This window comes from Phocoena phocoena, chromosome 3, assembly GCF_963924675.1.
Source record: "Phocoena phocoena chromosome 3, mPhoPho1.1, whole genome shotgun sequence".
NCBI lineage: Eukaryota > Metazoa > Chordata > Mammalia > Artiodactyla > Phocoenidae > Phocoena > Phocoena phocoena.
In genome coordinates this window covers 29,542,492-29,562,136 of record NC_089221.1, presented here as the reverse complement: position 1 = coordinate 29,562,136, position 19,645 = coordinate 29,542,492, and the positions used below count along the sequence as shown (strand labels likewise).

Here is a 19,645-nt window from a genome sequence, read left to right as displayed (position 1 = left end):
ATGTTAAAGTCCCCCACTATTATTGCGTTACTGTTGATTTCCTCTTTTATAGCTGTTGGTATTTGCCTATGTATTGAGGTGCTTCTATGTTGGGTGCATATATATTTGTGATTGTTATATCTTCTTCTTGGATTGATCCCTTGATCATTATGTAGTGTCCTTCCTTGTTTCTTGTAATGTTCTTTATTTTAAAGTCTATTTTATCTGATATGAGTATTGCTACTCTAGCTTTCTTTTGGTTTCCATTTGCATGGAATATCTTTCTCCATACCCTCACTTTCAGTCAGTATGTGTCCCTAGGTCTGAAGTGGGTCTCTTGGAGACAGCCTATATATGGGTCTTGTCTTTGTATCCATTCAGCGAGCCTGTGTCTTTTGGTTGGAGCATTTAATCCATTCACATTTAAGGTAATTATTGGTATGTATGTTCCTATTACCATTTTCTTAATTGTTATGGTTTTGGTTTTGTGGGTCCCTTTCTTCTCTGTGTTTCCCACTTAGAGAAGTTCCTTTAGCATTTGTTGTAGAGCTGGTTTGGTGGTGCTGAATTCTCGTAGCTTTTGCTTGCCTGTAAAGCTTTTGATTTCTCCATTGAATCTGAATGAGATCCTTGCTGGGTAGAGTAATCTTGGTTGTAGGTTATTTCCTTTCATCATTTTAAATATATTGTGCCACTCCCTCTGTCTTGTAGAGTTTCTGCTGAGAAATCAGCTGTTAATCTTATGGGAGTTCCCTTGTATGTTATTTGTCATTTTTCCCTTGTTGCTTTTAATAATTTTTGTTTGTCTTTAATTTTTGTCAGTTTGATTACTATGTGTTTCGGCATGTTTCTCCTTGGGTTTGTCCTGCCTGGGACTCTCTGTGCTTCCTGGACTTGGGTGGCTATTTTCTTTCCCATGTTAGGGAAGTTTTCAACTATAATCTATTCAAATATTTTCTCAGGTCCTTTCTCTCTCTCTTCTCCTTCTGGGATCCCTATAATGTGAATGTTGGTGTGTTTAATGTTGTCCCAGAAGTCTCTTAGGCTGTCTCCATTTCTTTTCATTCTTTTTTCTTTATTATCTTCCACAGCAGTGAATTCCTCAGTTCTCTCTTCCAGGTCACTCAGCCGTTCTTCTGCCTCAGTTATTCTACTATTGAGTCCTTCTAGTGTATTTTTCATTTTAGTTATTGTATTGTTTATATTTGTTTGTTCTTTAATTCTTCTAGGTGTTTGTTCTTTAATTCTGGGTTTATGTCTTTGTTAAACATGTCTTGCATATTCTCGATCCTTGCCTCCATTCTTTTTCCAAGGTCCTGAATCATCTTCACTACCATTATTCTGAATTCTTTTTCTGGAAGGATGCCTATCTCCACTTCATTTAATTGTTTTTCTTGGGTTTTTTCTTATTCCTTCATCTGGTACATAGTCCTCTGCCTTTTCATTTTGTCTCTCTTTCTGTGACTGTGGTTTTTGTTCCACAGGCTGAAGGACTGTAGTTCTTCTTGCTTCTGCTGTCTGCCCTCTGGTGGATGAGGCTATCTAAGAGGCTTGTGCAGCTTCCTGATGGGAGGGACTGGTAGTGGGTAGAGCTGGGTGTTGCTCTTGTGGGCAGAGCTCAGAAAAACTTTAATCCACTCTTCTGCTGATGGGTGGGGCTGAGTTCCCTCCCTGTTGGTTGTTTGGCCTGAGGCAACCCAGCACTGGAGGCTACAGGATATTTGGTGGGGTTAATGGTGGACTCTGGGAGGGCTCATGCCAAGGAGTACTTCCTAGAACCTCTGCTGCCAGTGTCCTTGTCCCCACGGTGAGCCACAGCCACCACACACCTCTGCAGGACACCCACCAAAACTAGCAGGTAGGTCTGGTTCAGTCTCCAATGGGGTCACTGCTCCTTCCCCCTGGTTCCTGATGTGTACATTACTTTGTGTGTGCCCTCCAAGAGTGGAGTCTCTGTTTCCCCCAGTCCCGTCGAAGTCCTATAATCAAATCCCGCTAGCCTTCAAAGTCTGATTCTCTGGGAATTCCTCCTCCTGCTGCCGGACCCCCAGGTTGGGAAGCCTGATGTGGGGCTCAGAACATTCACTCCAGTGGGTGGACTTCTGTGGTATAATTGTTCTCCAGTTTGTGAGTCACCCGCCCAGCAGTTATGGGATTTGAGTTTATTGTGATTGTGCTCCTCCTACCATCTCACTGCAGCTTCTCCTTTGTCTTTGGATGTGGGGTATCTTTTTTGGTGAGTTCCAGTGTCTTCCTGTCAATGATTGTTCAGCAGTTAGTTGTGATTCCGGTGCTCTCACAAGATGGAGTGAGTGCATGTCCTTCTACTCTACCATCTTGAACAAATCTTCTCCATTAATATCTTGATACTAGTTACTCACAAGTATGTATTCAGTCATTTGTTTTAATGAAAGATTATTCATTTCTCTGAATAATTTTGTTTATGTAGCATAATTAAAGGGAACAAAATATAACTTAATCACATTGATACTCCTTGTAAATTTGCTAAAAAGAAAATCTTACTTTGGGCTTAGTATCATAATGATTGTTATATTCAAATATGTATGTTGTTTCCTATAAAAAAATCGTCTATTCACCATATTTTAATATATTTTAGTGAGCTTGAAGTTTGCATCTTAAATATCATAGGTTAAATTGAAATATGTGAAACAGTGTAAGAAAATGCTCACACTTCTTGGCTTAGAAATAACAGCAATTTTCAAGTTCAAGCAGCAAGTTCTATAGGATTCCACATTTAGAAATGTACTACTTGCAGCCAGTTGCTCTATACTTTCAAAATTGTTATTACTTCAACTAAGATCGTCTTTTGAAATTGTAGATTTCTAGGGTAAATACCATGGGATGTATCGTAAAAGATTGCTTTCTAATTCTTGGAAAGAATATGACAAACACTTCATGTAAAAGATGGATTGGTGTGTACCCTTTAACAAGAATGAATAAGAAAGACTCAAGTCAAAGGATGTTTTTGGGGCCAGGGAAATTGGGAGAAGGAGTGAGTGGTAATCATTGGATTTCCTCAGGGAGGGGTAACATTAACATTTGCTGCCTGACTTCTAAGATGTCATCAGAGAACCTCTAATTCTGTGACTCTGGGTTCCAGAAAATGGAATGATTATTACTTTGCTTTCCTTTTATACATTAGAAAAATGATGACAATGAATATTATTTCTATTGATAGATCCCCTGATACTGTGCTAAGTATTTTACATGTATTTAAAAAGTGCCATATGCAATATATATATTTTCAAATAGTATAACTGAGCCAATAACAAAGAAAAGGGTTTAAACTCTTTGCTTATAGATCGTAACTCATTTTGTACTATCAAGATCCCCAAATCTCACAGTATTGTATAGCTTTGTCAATTCTGTGTTAATTACAGCAATTATTCTTAAATCTGGATAATTCTCTAGATTGGGTGGCTGGAGGTGGTTCCCCAGACAGAGCTGACCTCTGCATCTGTTTTCCTGCAGTCCATGCAACTGGGGAGGGAGAAGCAGAGAGGTCCCTGACCCTTCCTCAAACATCCATACTCAAGCTGCAAACCTACACATTTTCTGGTGGCCGTTCCCCCAACTTTAAATATCCTCTGTATCCTTGACATCCAGTCACTCTTTACTTCTTTCAATTCCTCCCTCCGAGGTGTTTTTCCAGACAATTTTCCTGACCAACCTCATTGCACACTGATTCACCTTTGCTTTGCATTCTTGAGCACTTTTATCAAGTTCAGATTCTGTTCCAGAGGAGCACCTAGATAGAAGTTTATACTTTCTTCTTCTTTGCTTGCCTTTTCAAATTACACTCTAAGTCCCTAGGGCAAGTGGTTTTCCTTTTACACCTACTTTTAAAATATATATTTATACATAATTATCACCCTTCTCCTTTACCTCCCTTTCTTTCTTCTCCCTTCCTTCCTCTTCCTATCATACTTTGAAAGCCGTTGTATGCTACCAAACTCTGAAAATAGATAAATGTGTCAGTTGACATCTTTTAGTCTCAACGGTTTCTAGAGTTAATCTTCTAAGACATACGTATGTCAAGTTATAGCTGATATTTGTAATTTATGTTTAAACTTTTAATTGAAATTCAAACTCTGATTTCAAGGTTGGACCCAAGAATGTATTACGATTATCGCCATGAATACTAAGGTCCTTTCTGAAAGGGATTATGAGTGGTTGATAATTTTCCTACTCAAATGCTCACCAAAACTTTAAATTTTGACCAGCTTCTAGTCACCCTAGTTTAGGATTAAAGCAAATTATACTTCATATACGTCTTCTTATTTTATATGTAAACAATATGGATAAAATGAAGAGCAAAAGCAACTTTGAAGAAGGAAATACATAATAAAAAGACATTGTAAGCCCACACAAAGGGAAAGAGGATGGAATCTACCTGACTGAAAGACTGAAGGGATTTCATGAGCTGGCTTTATACAACTGAGATTTTTTTCCTGTACCAGCTGATGGCCATATCTTTTTGACCAGCTGCTTCCTGCTAAATGTTGCCAATCTGAGTTGGTGTTCATCCACTGCTGTAGTGTGTGCCTTTATATCTTGGAGGTGTAGACCCACTCAAGCTGATTAGATGAGGTGACACTTGCTAGGGTAGGGGTCTACCCAGGGAAATGTTTACATCTGTTTCACCCACTGAGCTTAGCAAGGAAGTCTTCAGATTTAAAGCAAAGTAATACTCTTTTGACTAATGAGATCTAATGTGGTTTTCTGGGATAACTGAACTTTAAAAAAATAAGTGAAGTATAACCATTATGAAAGTGAAGTTGTGTTAGTACTAGACAAATGTCAGTTGACTATTCTCTAGGGAAAAGTAATGATTTTTCCAGTAAGTAGGAGACGTTAGAAGATAAACCTCTTTATGAGAGGCAACTTAGTTTAGTGAGAAGGGGCAAAACCTTTGAACCTGAAGAGTCCTGATTGATATGTGACCACAGGCAAGTTCTCAACTGCTTGTGACTCAGTATCCTGACCTATAAAGTGGAGATGATAATCCTACATGTTCTCTCAGAATTACTTGTGCTATCAACTGATGGAATTCATTGATGAATATCTATAAGTAGAAAGATCCCAAATTAAAAAAAAAAGCCTGTGTAGATGCTACAGAGCCATAATAATAAAATGTGAAGGAAATCAAGAATCTGTGTGCAGAAAATAACATGTACACTTACATGTGAACAGATTAATTAATTAATCAATCAAGCAAATATGTGTTGACAAAGGTTCTGCTCTTGGTCTATGAAACATTGAGGGAAAAGGCAAACATAAAAGGAAAATTCTCTACTCCGTGGTCTCCCTTCCCAGACTAGTGGGGGAGACAGAAACACAAACTCAGAATCCCAGCACAAAACTTAAACTAGAAGTATGCACAAAGACGGTCTCTCAACTGCCAGACGGAGTAATACTCAAATTTACCCACCTGCCAGCCAGGGGCAGGGAGGGCAGGAGAGGAGAATTACCAGGGATGAGGATCACCACACTGCCAATGTATTAACCACTGTCTTGTTCTGTTTAATTCAGATCTATGTTGTATGAAGCAAATATGAGATAAATTAGAATGAAACAAGGGCTTGTTTTAGTGCCACACAATCCCAGAGGGCTGTTTTACTTGTGGACAGGTGATGGCCATCCTGGTTAATCTTAACCTTATTTTGTGCTCTTTTCATAATAATTACTTTTCTTACCTTTGGGTGCTATCTCTAAGAACTGATCCCGAAGATTGCCAAGCCGTTCGATGGTCAGGGTGCCATTTTCTTCTCTTTCTACAGGTGGAGGGCGTATTGGAGGAGACAGGTCTGGAAAGACTTTTATATCGCCGTTAATGCAGAAGTCTTCTTGGTCTAAATAAAGTGCATTCTGAATTTTGGTTGATGTTTCAATGTGATAGCGAGCTACCTCAGTTAATTTTTCCACACTGAAAGTGGAAAAATGAATAGGGTTATCTCCATTAAAATGCTATCAGATTAATAGTGTTTGCTTATTAGATATACACACAGAGTTAACACATTGGAAAATTTAGAAAATTTGGCTAAGCTAGAAAATTCAATCCGCATGATTAAAAAATTCTAATTTCTCCTCAAAGCCGTTTGTAAAAAAGCAGGGTATAAATAAATAAATGTAGATTAGAAATAAAATACATGCTCGTTCAGGGCTAAGAGTTACACATTTTATACAAAGTTGAGCAAAAAGAGACTCCACTAAAATGGTTTTATTAGTATTAGAACATATTTTACTATATAAACGATTATGTCAATAGATATATTCATTTTAAGTATGAACCAGAATAAAGTTATATGACATAAAAGCCTGTAAAATATGACTGTTAGGATAACACATTTATTTGGAATCGGGACAAATTGTATGTAAAGTGAATCAAATTTGATAATGGATGTCTAGAAAAGTGGCTTTTCTCTAACTTCATAACAAGGAGTTTGATGTTATTGAAGACACATTTGACAGAGTGGACTCTGACGAGATAACCCATTGAAATTGCTTTGCTATCTTCACAGAGAATAACAATTCCCAGCTAAATCATGTGGTATAAGCAGCAGTAGTTCAGAACCTTGTGGTGCAGTGGGAAGAGCCCTGGAAGCTGAGCTCTCATTACAGACCCCTCTTCAGCCATGGGTCCTTGGGAAATGACTCAAGCTCTCTGATTTCCTCATCTTTGCAATGGAGCCAAAACCACACAACTCCATACCTTATGGTTATTCATGTGAAACCACATAGGGCATAGATTTAGGCTGTACTGGGGATTATAGTTGTGGCCTTAATTAAAGGCCATTTTAAAGGCCAGAGAAATTTAATACATAAGTACAATATTACTGTATTACAGAAACAATCTTATTTATGTCTTGCAATAAAGATTGAACATGGCAGAAAAATGCATATTTAATCTGCTTTTATATAACTCTGGAATACCAAATATTTGTATACTGAAAATTAAAAAAATATATATTAGTCACTTTTTTTCAAAAGACAGTCTGGAATTTAATTCCAGCATACTGTATTTGTGAGTGTCCATATAGTCTGTATTGTCCAGGTACTTTTTGTTTGATGGTGTTTACGTGCTGGAAGCAAAGGAAAAGGGTACTGGATAGCTACAGAGCTTGTAGCCCTGAGTGAGGAGGGACTCCAAATGTAGACACCCAGCCAGAACCAGTACAGCAAAATAAGTGCGCCATCTAGTGGAAGGTTACCAAGAGTAACCTTCTCAGAAAGGGCGGGCAGCGGTGGTGGGGGGGCGGCTAGGGAAATCCCATGAAAATGGAAAGTGGGATTTGAAGTTCAAAGGGATCTGCTAGGTCGCACTATTTCTTTTTCTTCTTATCACTGGAGAATTTTTGCAAGAACCAAAAGAGAAAGCATAGCTTGACAGTCCTAGGTTTTAATTTCTTGTGGCCATATTCAGAGGTCAGATTTATATATATCTGACCTCACACACACGCACAAAATAAATCTGAGAAATACGAGTTCATCTGATAAAAAAAAAAGAAACTTGGCCACGTGCCTCTTGATGTGGCCACAAGGATGGGCGCTGTGAACCCTAAGAATGAAGAAGATATGCTTTCATTTGTAGGCAGCAGGCAGAGAACAGAACTGAACATCACTGCTTCACAACGCTGATGAGTGCCGGACAAAGTATCTTAGGCCCTACTGCAGTGAGGTTACCAGGCCGAGGCGTGAGTGTGTGTGTGTTTTACTATAGAGCAACAGATACAAACAACTAGGCTGAGAATTTATGACAGAACTTTCATTTTGAGACAAGAACTGGAGAAAACAAACCCTAACAACCGTCTTCTAGCTGGCCGGTGTTGCTTCTGAGAATACTTGCCGTTAGTATACTATGTATGCCACAACTTCCAAATTTTCAGTAAATGTTTATTGCAAACTGTAGTGTATCGCGGAATCTAGATCTAGTAGAAACCTTTAAAACAGCCTGCTTGGAGTGCTTTCTTTTACAGATGAGGCCTATGGGGCCCGAAGTGGTTAGGCATGCTGTAATATGTGGACAAAGAGAGATTCTCCATCTCCTGGACCATCAGGTTTCCTGACTCTCCATTGAGGGCTGTTTCCGCCCTGCTGAGCTGCCTCTTTATGTCTTTCAGGGGAGAATTAAGCGGGTGAGACTTGCTGTCCCTCACCAGTAATGAGGATCTGGAAAGGCTTTGGAACCCAATAGAAAAGTAGAACTGGCTGTCACAAGGGAATCAGCCTAATGGGTAAAACATTCCTGTGAATGATTTCATCTCCCATTCATTGGCCCTGACTAATAAGTCTGGCATTAGAAAGATATGAAACATTATACTACTTCTAAAAAATATCTTTAAATTGCTTATAGTTTTACCTTGTAAACTAAGGTCCTCACTGAGCCGTGTGAAAACCAACTTCATAAATAACGTGCAATAGCGCACTTTGATACATGACTTACTATTGTCAAAAAGAGGCAACACAAATGCATATGTGATTTCCCAAAAGGTCAAAATTTCCATTTGTAAATGTAATTCAAGTTTGTAAACACCTTAAAAATCTTTGTCAATTTTGGTCTTCAGGACTTAACAAAGTAAATATTTTAAAAAGTCACGCAGTACTTTACCTGGCCATTTCATTCAAGTACCTCTCCCCGAGCCACTTTTCCATGAGTTTATATACCTCAACTGCCTTTGTTACTAACTCTTCCAGGAAAGCCAGTGCTTTTACCTTGATCAGTTCAAGTCTGAACTGTGCAGCTGTCTCTATTTAAAAAGAGAAACAAACATTTTGTACATGTTTTATATGTCATGCATTTTCTGATTAGCCAAATTCAATGTTAAACCAATTATGCTTTAGTCTGTGAAACTGTAGGTATACACTTGATATACCAGTATGGATAACTATACCCTATCCATCTTAGAAACAAAGCAATGTGTGGTTAGACAGTTTATTTAAACCAAAACTATAATTCAGCTTTACACATAATTGCACTTTATTGCAATATACCCTTTGATAAATTGGAATGGGAAAACACAAATAGATAATTTCTGAATTTCAAAAAGGGGGAGGGCACTAAGTCTCTGGATCTCCCGTCTTAGAACCTTGGGAAGGCGACGCCATCATCCTTCTCAGACAGGTGACAGGAGGGTGAAGCCCGTGGTCCCAGCGCCCATTGATGCTCTGGGCACACAATGAGGTCTGTGGATTTTCCTCTAAAATATCTGTCCAATCTTTCTTCCTTGCTTTTTCTATCACCACGATTGGGCACTGCTTTATGACTCGCCTCAACTACAGCAACCGCCCCCGTCCTGCTTTCTCCAAGCTCCTTTCCCCACCTTAAATCCAAATCCACTTCCACCCACCCCAGAGTAACCCAGCTCACCTGCGCATGTGCTCACAGGTGCTTTCTGCTCAGAATTCTTCACTAGCTCCCAGACGCCATAAGGGAAATGTAACTTTCTGGGCAGGGTCTATGCGACCCTCCACCTCCCTGATCACTCCTTCCCAGAATGTGCCTCAGACTCCACAGGTAATCCCCACTAGTCACCTAGCTCTCCTCCCCCTTCCCTGCCCCCGCTGTCCCCTGTGCACATTTCCCACATTCTTCCAGTTCTTCTCAAGCATGAATTCATCTGCTCAGAAGTCTTTCTTGACTCCCGCCATGCTTCCTTTGTCCTGTCCGCCTAATTCCAATATCACAACGTATTATAAGTGATGTTTGCATTTCTCTTCCTCTAGATTGGATTTTATTTTTGTTTGTTGTTTTGTATATATGTGTGTGTATTTCTTTCAACTACTACAGGACCTGGCACATAGTAGAAACTCAGTAAACATTTACTATATAAATGAGTGAATTTAGCTACACTAGGGACCACATATAGAATGAACTGAAGGATGAAGCATACTTAGCTACTGAAAGCAGATGTGGGGACAGGCAACAGGACAAGCGTGTGTCCTGACTTCCTGTGTTCAACATCCTTCAGATTTTACTCTTGGCATTATGAAAGCAGGTGGTAGGAGGATGGAGAGAGGGAGAAAAGGAGAGAAGCAAGGGATGGAAAGCATCTTTAGTAGTTAGTTGTTTGAGTAGTTAATGGGTCCCAGCTTACCCAATGCTGCATTTTTATGGTTTTGACAGCTAGTTTATTGACCATGGTTTCTTTCCAATCAGGATACTTTGGCTCAATTTCTTGATCTTTTCAAATTCCATTTTGAATTTATTATATGACAACTGGAAGAGCCACAAGAAGACTATGTCTTGTAAAATTGTTGCTCTCTTTAGAGAAGGAGGCCCTTGAACATTATCGATCTATGACTGGCTCCTCTGTGGCCCCTGCTCCCAAGAACTCACTTTCAGGACCCGTTAGCCTTTAGTCAGGGTTTACCTTCCTAATGAGAGGCCTAAATTATTCTTATTATAATATAGAAGGACCTCCTTAGGTAGCCCCAAGCTTTCTTTCAGCCTGTAAAATCACACCAAGTCTAAAATACTGCTTTTGTTTCTTTTCTTTGAGATTTTAATTACTGCTGGTGTTCTCCTAACCTCTTCTCAAATTCCCTTTTTGAGATCCCAGCAGACAATCATACGACAGTCAGATCTAGTCTTCATACGGTCACATGAAAACAGCCAACTGAATGTTGTACCTTTCAGTTAGTTTGCTTTGTGTCCTCATAGACAAAAGCCAGCCAGCGGCTGTTTGCCTACTGGTCTGTTTTCTACTTAAAAGTATCATCTTAGTTCTTTCCAATTGCTACCTTCAAATTGCAGGGCAGCAAGATGCTCTTCCTTTATTCTGAGCCTCAGTTTGTTTTTTATTTCCATTTCTTCAGCCTCCTCTGCTGTTACTATTACAGGAGCGGTTTCTGCCATAGGTGGGGATTTACCTGAAAGGGCAATGAAACGTGCTGAGTTACCTGCCAACATACAAGTGTACACGAAGGGACTTGGATAAAATGAGTACAAAGTGAAGTGTGTAGGGCGATACATGTCTGGTGATTTGGAAAGGAGAGACCCTGGTCCAGACAGTGTGGGTGATGAAATATTGATAATCTTTCCTTGAGAATTCTCGATGTGGTGTCTGGCTGGACACATATAATAATACCCCATTCGTCTAGCATCATGGAAAAATGAGGTGTGTGGCTCATGCAGACAGGGTTACAGACACCAAAGAGGATGCAATTTAGTGTTTGGGGACAGAAATTAGCAAACCCCGACATAGCGTTGGCCACCTGGAGAAGTACCACTTCACAAGGGATACTTGTATTGGCCAAGTGTTTCCCAGGTCCTCATCAAGAGAAGATCAGAGAATAACCTCAAGCAGATAGGTGGAAATGTAGCTGATGGTCAAGAATTCGTAATCTACTTCATTGTCTTTTAACTAGTGCTTAAATACAAGTACTTTAATGATTACACACGAGAATTAGAAAATAAGAATTCGTCAGTGTTTGGGCTTCCCTGGTGGCGCAGTGGTTAAGAATCCACCTGCTAATGCAGGGGACACGAGTTCGAGCCCTGGTCTGGGAAGATGCCACGGAGCAACTAAGGCCGTGTGCCAAAACTACTGAGCCTGTGCTCTAGAGCCCACGAGCCACAACTACCGAAGCCTGCGTGCCTAGAGCCCGTGCTCCGCAACAAGAGAAGCCCCTGCTCACCACAACTAGAGAAAAGCCCATGCACAGCAACAAAAGGCACAACGCAGCCAAAAAATAAAATAAATTAAAAAAAAAAATTTGTCAGTGTTTGAGAATTTGCCCATAAGAAATGGCAGTGAGATTCTAGCTGCAGGCCCAGCTTGTACTATTCTACTTAGCTCAATAAATCTTTCTTGAAGGTATGATCTCAAGGGGTTCAAATTTTGGGAAGAAGACAAATGTAAACAAAGAAATTATAATAAGATGTGCTAATTTCAATAGTGAACAGTAAGTATAAATTACAGATGAAAGAGCCCTTAATCTCTCTGGGTTTCTGTTTTAACATCTGTAAAATTAAGAGATTGGACCCAACCAATTATTCCACTAAAGTAAATGGAAGCATTTCCTTCAAATGCTGCTTATTTCCTTTATGTTCCCCATCTGAAATGGACCAAGGTCGCCTGTTCTTTACTGTGGGGCTACCTTTTCCTTGGCTTCAGGGGTCACCACCTCCCCCAACCCCCATCCTGAGGGCTTTGTCTTAACTCCTACTCTAGCTGCTTGGATGGACTCCATCTGGAAAGCATTTTCTACCCCTCAGATGGAGTGAGATAACTGCGCTCTCCAGGGACCTCTACCTCCCCCATAAAGAACAATGACCAGTCACATGTCTGTCTCTGCCATTAGACTACAGTCCTATCAGGGCAGGGACCACGTTTCTGTTTTTTGAAGTTTATCACTGTGTCCTTAGTACCCATCCTCATCATGTTCTGCATGTCAGGGGTCTAACAAACACATCAGGAGCAACTGAGCAGTGGAAGGACTTTGGCTCATGTGCTTCCCTCTCTTCCTCTCTTGCCTCAAGTCACTGCAAAAATGTACAAGTGGAAACATTCAGAGGCCAAGGTAATGTTTGTGGTAGAGCCCACCCTTTCCCCTTTTCATTCCATCCTGCCTCTGAGGCTGAGTTTTAGGTAGGAGGCCTCCAGGAGAGAAGGACTTGCTTGAATGAAACCTGAAACCTGAATTAAACCTGAAACTTACATACTCAGAATTAGCTTTTAACCCTTTCTTGATCAAGGCAGCCAGTGTCAGCCCCCTTGCACACACTTTTCAGATTACATAGTGTCATCTTGGAGTTCTTTTCACATGTTCAAAACTATCTTTGAGATTTATTTCACCCTGGATACACTTGGCTATTCGGATAAACGCTGGCATGGAGAATGTTTGCCAACTAACACTCAGGCTCACAGAAGACTGGGTCTCGAAGTAAAACCTAATGAACAGCATTCTAGTAGCTCAGAGGCTCATGTGCCTGGTTAAGTGCTTGTTCTCCACCAAGGGGAGGTTAAGCATCCAGGGTTCTGGACGCTAAAGCCATGAATACCTTTTCCTTTTTTGTCCTCTTTCTTTTTTTTGGGCGGCTCCTTTTTCACTTTTTTATTTGCAGCTACCTGAGGAGGTTTTTCTTTTGCATCTGCTGTCTGGTTTTCTTTTTCTTCTTCCATGAGTCTCTGATGAATTTCAGCAGCCACCTGGTTGTATAAGAGCAACATTTCAGTTAATACAACGTTTATGATGGACGATAGCTATTTGGATTTAGCCATCACCCAATTCCATTGAAATCTCATTCTACAGCAAACATGCCATGTACTCAATCTTTACAGAAGATTTAAAAGATTCTACTTAAATGGAAACCTGTCTCTGTCCCAAGATGTAGCTTCCCAGAGGCCACCTGTGTGGAGGCCACTCACTTTCTCAAGCCCTGCCTGCCATTGGTCTTTAGTTACACAAACATTTCTTTCTTTTTAATCTCAGACCCTATGGATTTAACACCCCCTATTCTTCCAAGTGCCTGTTATTTCTTGGCCTTCAACCTGGGGCATTCCTTTATATCATTGTTTCTCAGGTTTTTTTTCATTATTGATTGTTTTTAAGTCAGTTTCTCCTAACCACATTCCCCTTCCTGAAATTGTAATACTGCAGAAGGGTATCTGCCTATGTATTTCATGTGTGTCTGTGCTTCATACATAAAATTGGTGACAATTTTTCATGTCCTCCAGCCAAGTTTTGGGGGCACATGCCCTGTATTAATTGGACTCACGGACACTTGAATCCTGGGCTTCCATTCTATTCTAACACTAGACATCACCCCAGCAAGGTGCAGGGTTCATGAGGATGACCTGTCCCATAGGCTAACTGCATCGCTGCTTCTTAACTTCCTCTACTTGGGGGAAATTTCAGCTTCTCTTCGTATCAGCACCCTCCTTTCACTCTCATAGATTTCCTGGTATGAGAGATTAGTTGTGTGGTCACAATACAATAGCTGATGAAGGGCAGAGAGGGAGATGTGCGAAGTGCTGCTGGGATCCCTCCATCTTGCCTATGAGGCTGGCTGTGCTCTGCAGGCAGCAGGAAAACCTTGTCTTGGGGCTTGTACAGCTGGGGCTGTGCCTGCAGTTAGAAAGACTGGACTTTTTTTTTTTTTTTTTTGCGGTACGCGGGCCTCTCCCTGTTGTGGCCTCTCCCGTTGCGGAGCACAGGCTCCGGACACGCCGGCTTAGCGGCCATGGCTCACGGGCCCAGCCGCTCCGCAGCATGTGAGATCTTCCCGGACCGGGGCATGAACCCGCGTCCGCTGTATCGGCAGGCGGACTCTCAACCACTGCACCACCAGGGAAGCCCCAAGACTGGACCTTTTGAACCATGTTTTTCTCTGGATATATGCCCAGGAATGGGATTGAATTTGAAAAAGAATAAATACATGTATATGTATAACTGAATCACTTTGCTGTACATCTGAAACTAACACAACATCGTTAATGAACCATGCTCCAATACAAAATAAAAATGAAAAACATAAAAAAGAGAAAGACTGGACCTGCTAAAATAAGTTCACCTGCTCCTACTGAGGTGAAGGGCGTTTATGGCTGTAAATCTGAGAAATGAGAGCTGAGACGAGACTCCCAAAACGAAGAAAGAAAACCCGCACACACCATGGGGGCAGTAGCAACATATGGTTGAAAACTTAAAAATCTCAATAAGGCAACTGGTGAGGAAATGGAGGTCCATGGGAGTTTAGTTACTTATTACAGTGGTTACTGTGTCCAAGCCTGATGTTGTTTCTGGGGAGAATTGGGGGAGGGGCCCAGAGGAGAAACAGGAAGTTGGATAGAGGTGACTAGAAAGATGAAGAAGGCATAATCTAATCTCTTCTCTCAAAGAAGCTTTCAGTCCTGCGGGGGCGATAGACCAGCCAATTCCTGTCCTCTCCAGATTCCCACCACGCTTCACACCCATGGCGCAGCATATCACTCTGCCCAACTGTTCTACGAGTGTTAAATCTTGTCCCCAATCTCCAAATGAAATGAGCGCTCCGGGGGGCTGAGCCAGCCCTGCTTCTTGGTTTTCTGCATAGCTTGTAGTGTCTGTGCTGTGCTCATAGAAGATGTCCAGAAAATGCTTATTGATTGATGGAATTTCTTTTAAAATAATCATATGCTACAGAATACACCCACAGCTTCTTCAGTATTAGCAGAATCTTGGAGGAATGCAGAAATGTTTCAGAGAGCTAGGCAGCTTTTTTGTGGGTGTGTATGCGTTTTTTTATTTTTTGCGGTACGCGGGCCTCTCACTGTTGTGGCCTCTCCCGTTGCCGAGCACAGGCTCCGCACGCGCAGGCTCAGCGGCCATGGCTCACGGGCCCAGCCGCTTCGCGGCATGTGGGATCTTCCCGGACTGGGGTACGAACGCATGTCCCCTGCATCGGCAGGCGGACCGGACTCTCAACCACTGCACCACCAGGGAAGCCCTGTATGCGTTTTTTTAATCAGATGTTCTGTTGATAAAAATGGATTTCATGATATATACTGTACTTTCAAATTCTTGGTAAAGCTGAAAGCAGACTTGTTAACATTCTCCCCTAAATTGCAAGCAATTCATTTTTGAATGTGTTCATGCAAACCACGGTGAGTTAGCAATTTCCTTTAAAATTGGATTTTTCTCCTCTGTAAACAACCTTGTGATGATAATTATCATCATCCACATTTTTCTGGTCCACTTCCCTCAAACACCTCTGGGTCTCTTTCAAAAATTAACATAATTCACAGTACATCCAGCAATCTAGCTTGTAAGGCTGAAGAAACTCTAGAAATAATGCTTTGACGCTGTGAGTGTTAAACATGACTTATTTCTTTGAAATCATTGCACACCTGCTAATTACAAGAAAGTTTTACTAAAAATTAACATAACGTACTAAATGAATAGCTCCTGGTAAAACTGCTGTGTAGCGAAAAGCCCATGTTAAAGTGCTCTCATTCCAATTGCCCTGATCTCAGCTGGTCCTGTTCTCCCTGTAGCAGTTTACTGAATCAGGCTTGTTTCATCTGAAACTCAAAGTTCACTTAAAGACATGTAATATCAAAGTCATAAAAGTCTATTAGAAATATAAAAGCAGGATTCAAATGTAATTATTAGGAATATTAATTACTAAACAATCCTTCCTCCTATGCTTTCTATGTGGTTTTCAAAGGTTCACAAGCAAAGTGGTACAGTTTTGAATAAATTTCTTAATATAATAACCTATTATATTTAATTTCTAAAAAACTTTCATATACATTATTTCATTGGATCTTTTCAACCATTCAAGAAAGGAAAGACAAGGTAGAATGTCTCCCATGTTACAGATAAAGAATCGAAGACTCAGAGAGGTTAAGTGATTTTCCTAAAATCACACAGCTTAAACAAGAAGTGTAGCCAGTGCTCTTTGTGCTGTATGATACTCTCTTTCTAATAATCTAATATTTAAAATCTCATTTCCCCAGGTAATTTTAATGGGATTCATAAGACTTGTAAGTTGTCTTTATGTTCAATTAACAGTAAGGATAATAATTCATCTACTTTTTTTAGAACTTCTAGATCCAGTTTCCCACTCTCTGGTGCTTGGTAGTTGTAGTCTTTGCGGTGATCCTCCTTGCCATGACCATCATCATTTATATGAACATCAGTGTCACCAGCATAGCGGCAGCAGCATCTCAAGAATGTACTGAGGACTCAGTATTGTGTTAGATGTGGGCATTATGCTAGGTGTAGTGGATACAGAAAGTTTTAGAACCTCGTTAAGTACTCAGGAAAACATTAATAAGGTAAAAATCACAAACAATAACCTAGATACTAAGAGTCAAAAGTGGGAGAGACAATAAACGATACAAGGATTAGAAGAGCATGCAATCAGAGAAGGCTCAGTCTTCAGGAAACAGACAACCAACTGGTTGGGAATCAAGGTAGGAACTAGTTTTGAAGACTTAAAGAAAGTAGAGGCTGAATTTCTGACTTTAAAACTTGAAAATCTGGCCCTACTGGACACCATGCTTAAATGGCAAGGTTGGCTAGGAGCCTCTCTAGATGGGGTTGCTACTTCCACTTGGCCACAGTCCCACTCCACCCTATTGCCTTATACTTAACCCATCTCATTGACATTTCCTGCTTGGCCCTGTAGAGCCCTGCACTTGGAACCCTGGGCCAGCATAGAAAATAATCTAAATGTTGGTTCACTCCTTTCTTGACCTCATATATTTGCTGATTGAACTTTTTCTTTCAGAAAGAAAGAAAAAACTTCTGGGAGGTATAGATTTATATTGTGAACATTGTGTAAATTTTCTGTTTATAGCATATTACCAACTTTGGAAGTTAATGAATGGGTATTACTGAAAGGAAACGTAGTAACCAGCACTGCTTACCATGTGAGATATTGCTAAAGAAGACTGCTGCCACGTGTCCATCACCATCTTCTCATCGGCCTCAAAGTTTAGCTCTATGTTTTCCAGTGAGTAATCAATCTTGCCCTTCAGTATGGCTTTTGTTTTTGGTTTGGATAAAGATGACTCTGGAGAACTGGGTCCTTGACGAACTAGGGGAATTCTTGGGAAAACCAACAAAAAAGAAATATAAAGATTTTATTTAACAGAATCCTATTTTTGTGTCCATGTTACTTGGTGAATTTCATTGTCCTGCTTTAATCTCAATTTTCAAAGTTTTCTTGGAAGAACTCTTTAGATGGAGAAATGACTATGAAAGGCTGTATTGTGTTCTACACCTCCTAGAGAAATGGAAATAAAAACAAAAATAAACAAATGGGACCTAATGAAACCTAAAAGTTTTTGCAAAGCAAAGGAAAACCTAAACAAGACAAAAAGACAACCCTCAGAATGGGAGAAAATATTTGCAAATGAAGTAACTGACAAAGGATTAATTTCCAAAATTTACAAGCAGCTCATGCAGCTCAATATCAAAAACTCAAACAACACAATCCAAAAATGGGCAGAAGACCTAAATAGACATTTCTCCAAAGAAGATATACAGACTGCCAACAAACACATGAAAGGATGCTCAACATCACTAATCATTAGAGGAATGCAAATCAAAACTACAATGAGGTAGCACCTCACACCAGTCAGAATGGCCATCATCAAAAAATCTGTAAACAATAAATGCTGGAGAAGGTGTGGAGAAAAGGGAACCCTCTTGCACTCTTTGTGGGAATGTAAATTGTTACAGCCACTATGGAGAACAGTATGGAGGTTCCTTAAAAAGCTAAAACTAGAACTACCATATGACCCAGCAATCCCACTACTGGGCATATACCCTGAGAAAACCATAATTCAAAAGGAGTCATGTACCACAATGTTCATTGCAGCTCTATGTACAATAACCAGGACATGGAAGCAACCTAAGTGTCCATCGACAGATGAATGGATAAATAAGATGTGGCACATATATACAACAGAATATTACTCAGTCATAAAAAGAAACGAAATTGAGTTATTTGTAGTGAGGTGGATGGACCTAGAGTCTGTCATACAGAGTGAAGTAAGTCAGAAAGAGAAAAACAAATACCGTATGCTAACACATATATATGGAATATATAAAAAAAATAAAAAACACAAAACTGGTTCTGAAGAACCTAAGGGCAGGATAGGAATAAAGACGCAGACGTAGAGAATGGACTTGAGGACACGGGGAGGGGGAAGGGTAAGCTGTGACAAAGTGAGAGAGTGGCATGGACATATATACACTACCAAATGTAAAATAGATAGTTAATGGGAAGTAGCCGCATAGCACAGGGAGATCAGCTTGGTGCTTTGTGACCACCTAGAGGGGTGGGATAGGGAGGGTGGGAGGGACATGCAAGAGGGAGGAGATATGGGGATATATGTATATGTATAGCTGATTCACTTTGATATAAAGCAGAAGCTACCACACCCTTGTAAAGCAATTATATTCCAGTAAAGATGTTAAAAAAGAAAAAAAATATTTTATGGTCTAGAAAGTCTAAAAAGAGGAAACTAGAGACAAGCAATGCTAAAACATAATTTTTAGGTCTAATTCTCAGTAATTATGAGGAGGGGGATTAAACAGTGGCAATTATGAAGACATGCAAGTTTGAAATTTATCTGGGATATAAACTTCTGACAAGGTATAAATCAGTCATGAAAAGCAAACCAATAGAACTGGACGTCACTTCTTTAAAACGACTAGCAGTTGGCTTCCGGAAGTAGACAGTTAAAAAGCAGGATATGACAGATGTGAGGTCTGCAAGGGGTGACGCACGGAGGTGTGAGAGCTCCAGCAGCCCTCCCTACCCTTGAGAATGGGCGATGAAGGCTTCTCTGTTTCGTAGAGTGCTGTGGGAACACAGAGTTAAGCTGCCTCTCCCCCTTTCTCGACCATATTGCTGCCCCTATGTAGAGATTTTAGAGCTGCCCCTGAGAATGTTCTATCCCTGAAGGATCCCAGGATCTCAAAGGCTAACTGCAGGGAACGATCCACCGAGCAGAATGCTAATTGCGCTGGGATCCCCCTCGGTGACAGAACATAGGAAGAGTTTTCAGCTAGAGCAAGGAATGGGCAGAGAGGAGCTCCAAGGATGCCTTTGCTAAAATTGGAGGAGGAACAAGCATTTGGCTTGGCAGACTCAAGTTGCTGGGGACCAGAGCAGTGATGCAGAAAGCTGGCTGTGAACTCCAGCACG

The 19,645-nt window shown here is 40.5% G+C and overlaps 1 protein-coding gene across 1 annotated transcript in view; it reads right to left on the bottom strand.

Annotated features, from left to right (window-relative positions):
• SPEF2 (sperm flagellar 2) overlaps nucleotides 1-19,645 on the bottom strand; it is a 172,611-nt gene that overhangs the window by 45,399 nt on the left and 107,567 nt on the right. The window contains exons 25-29 of the mRNA XM_065873225.1: nucleotides 17,355-17,535; nucleotides 13,004-13,151; nucleotides 10,741-10,869; nucleotides 8,609-8,747; nucleotides 5,697-5,926 (exon numbers count right to left, since the gene is read on the bottom strand). Coding sequence (XP_065729297.1) covers nucleotides 5,697-5,926; nucleotides 8,609-8,747; nucleotides 10,741-10,869; nucleotides 13,004-13,151; nucleotides 17,355-17,535 — 827 coding nt within the window. The remainder of the gene's footprint in view (nucleotides 1-5,696; nucleotides 5,927-8,608; nucleotides 8,748-10,740; nucleotides 10,870-13,003; nucleotides 13,152-17,354; nucleotides 17,536-19,645) is intronic.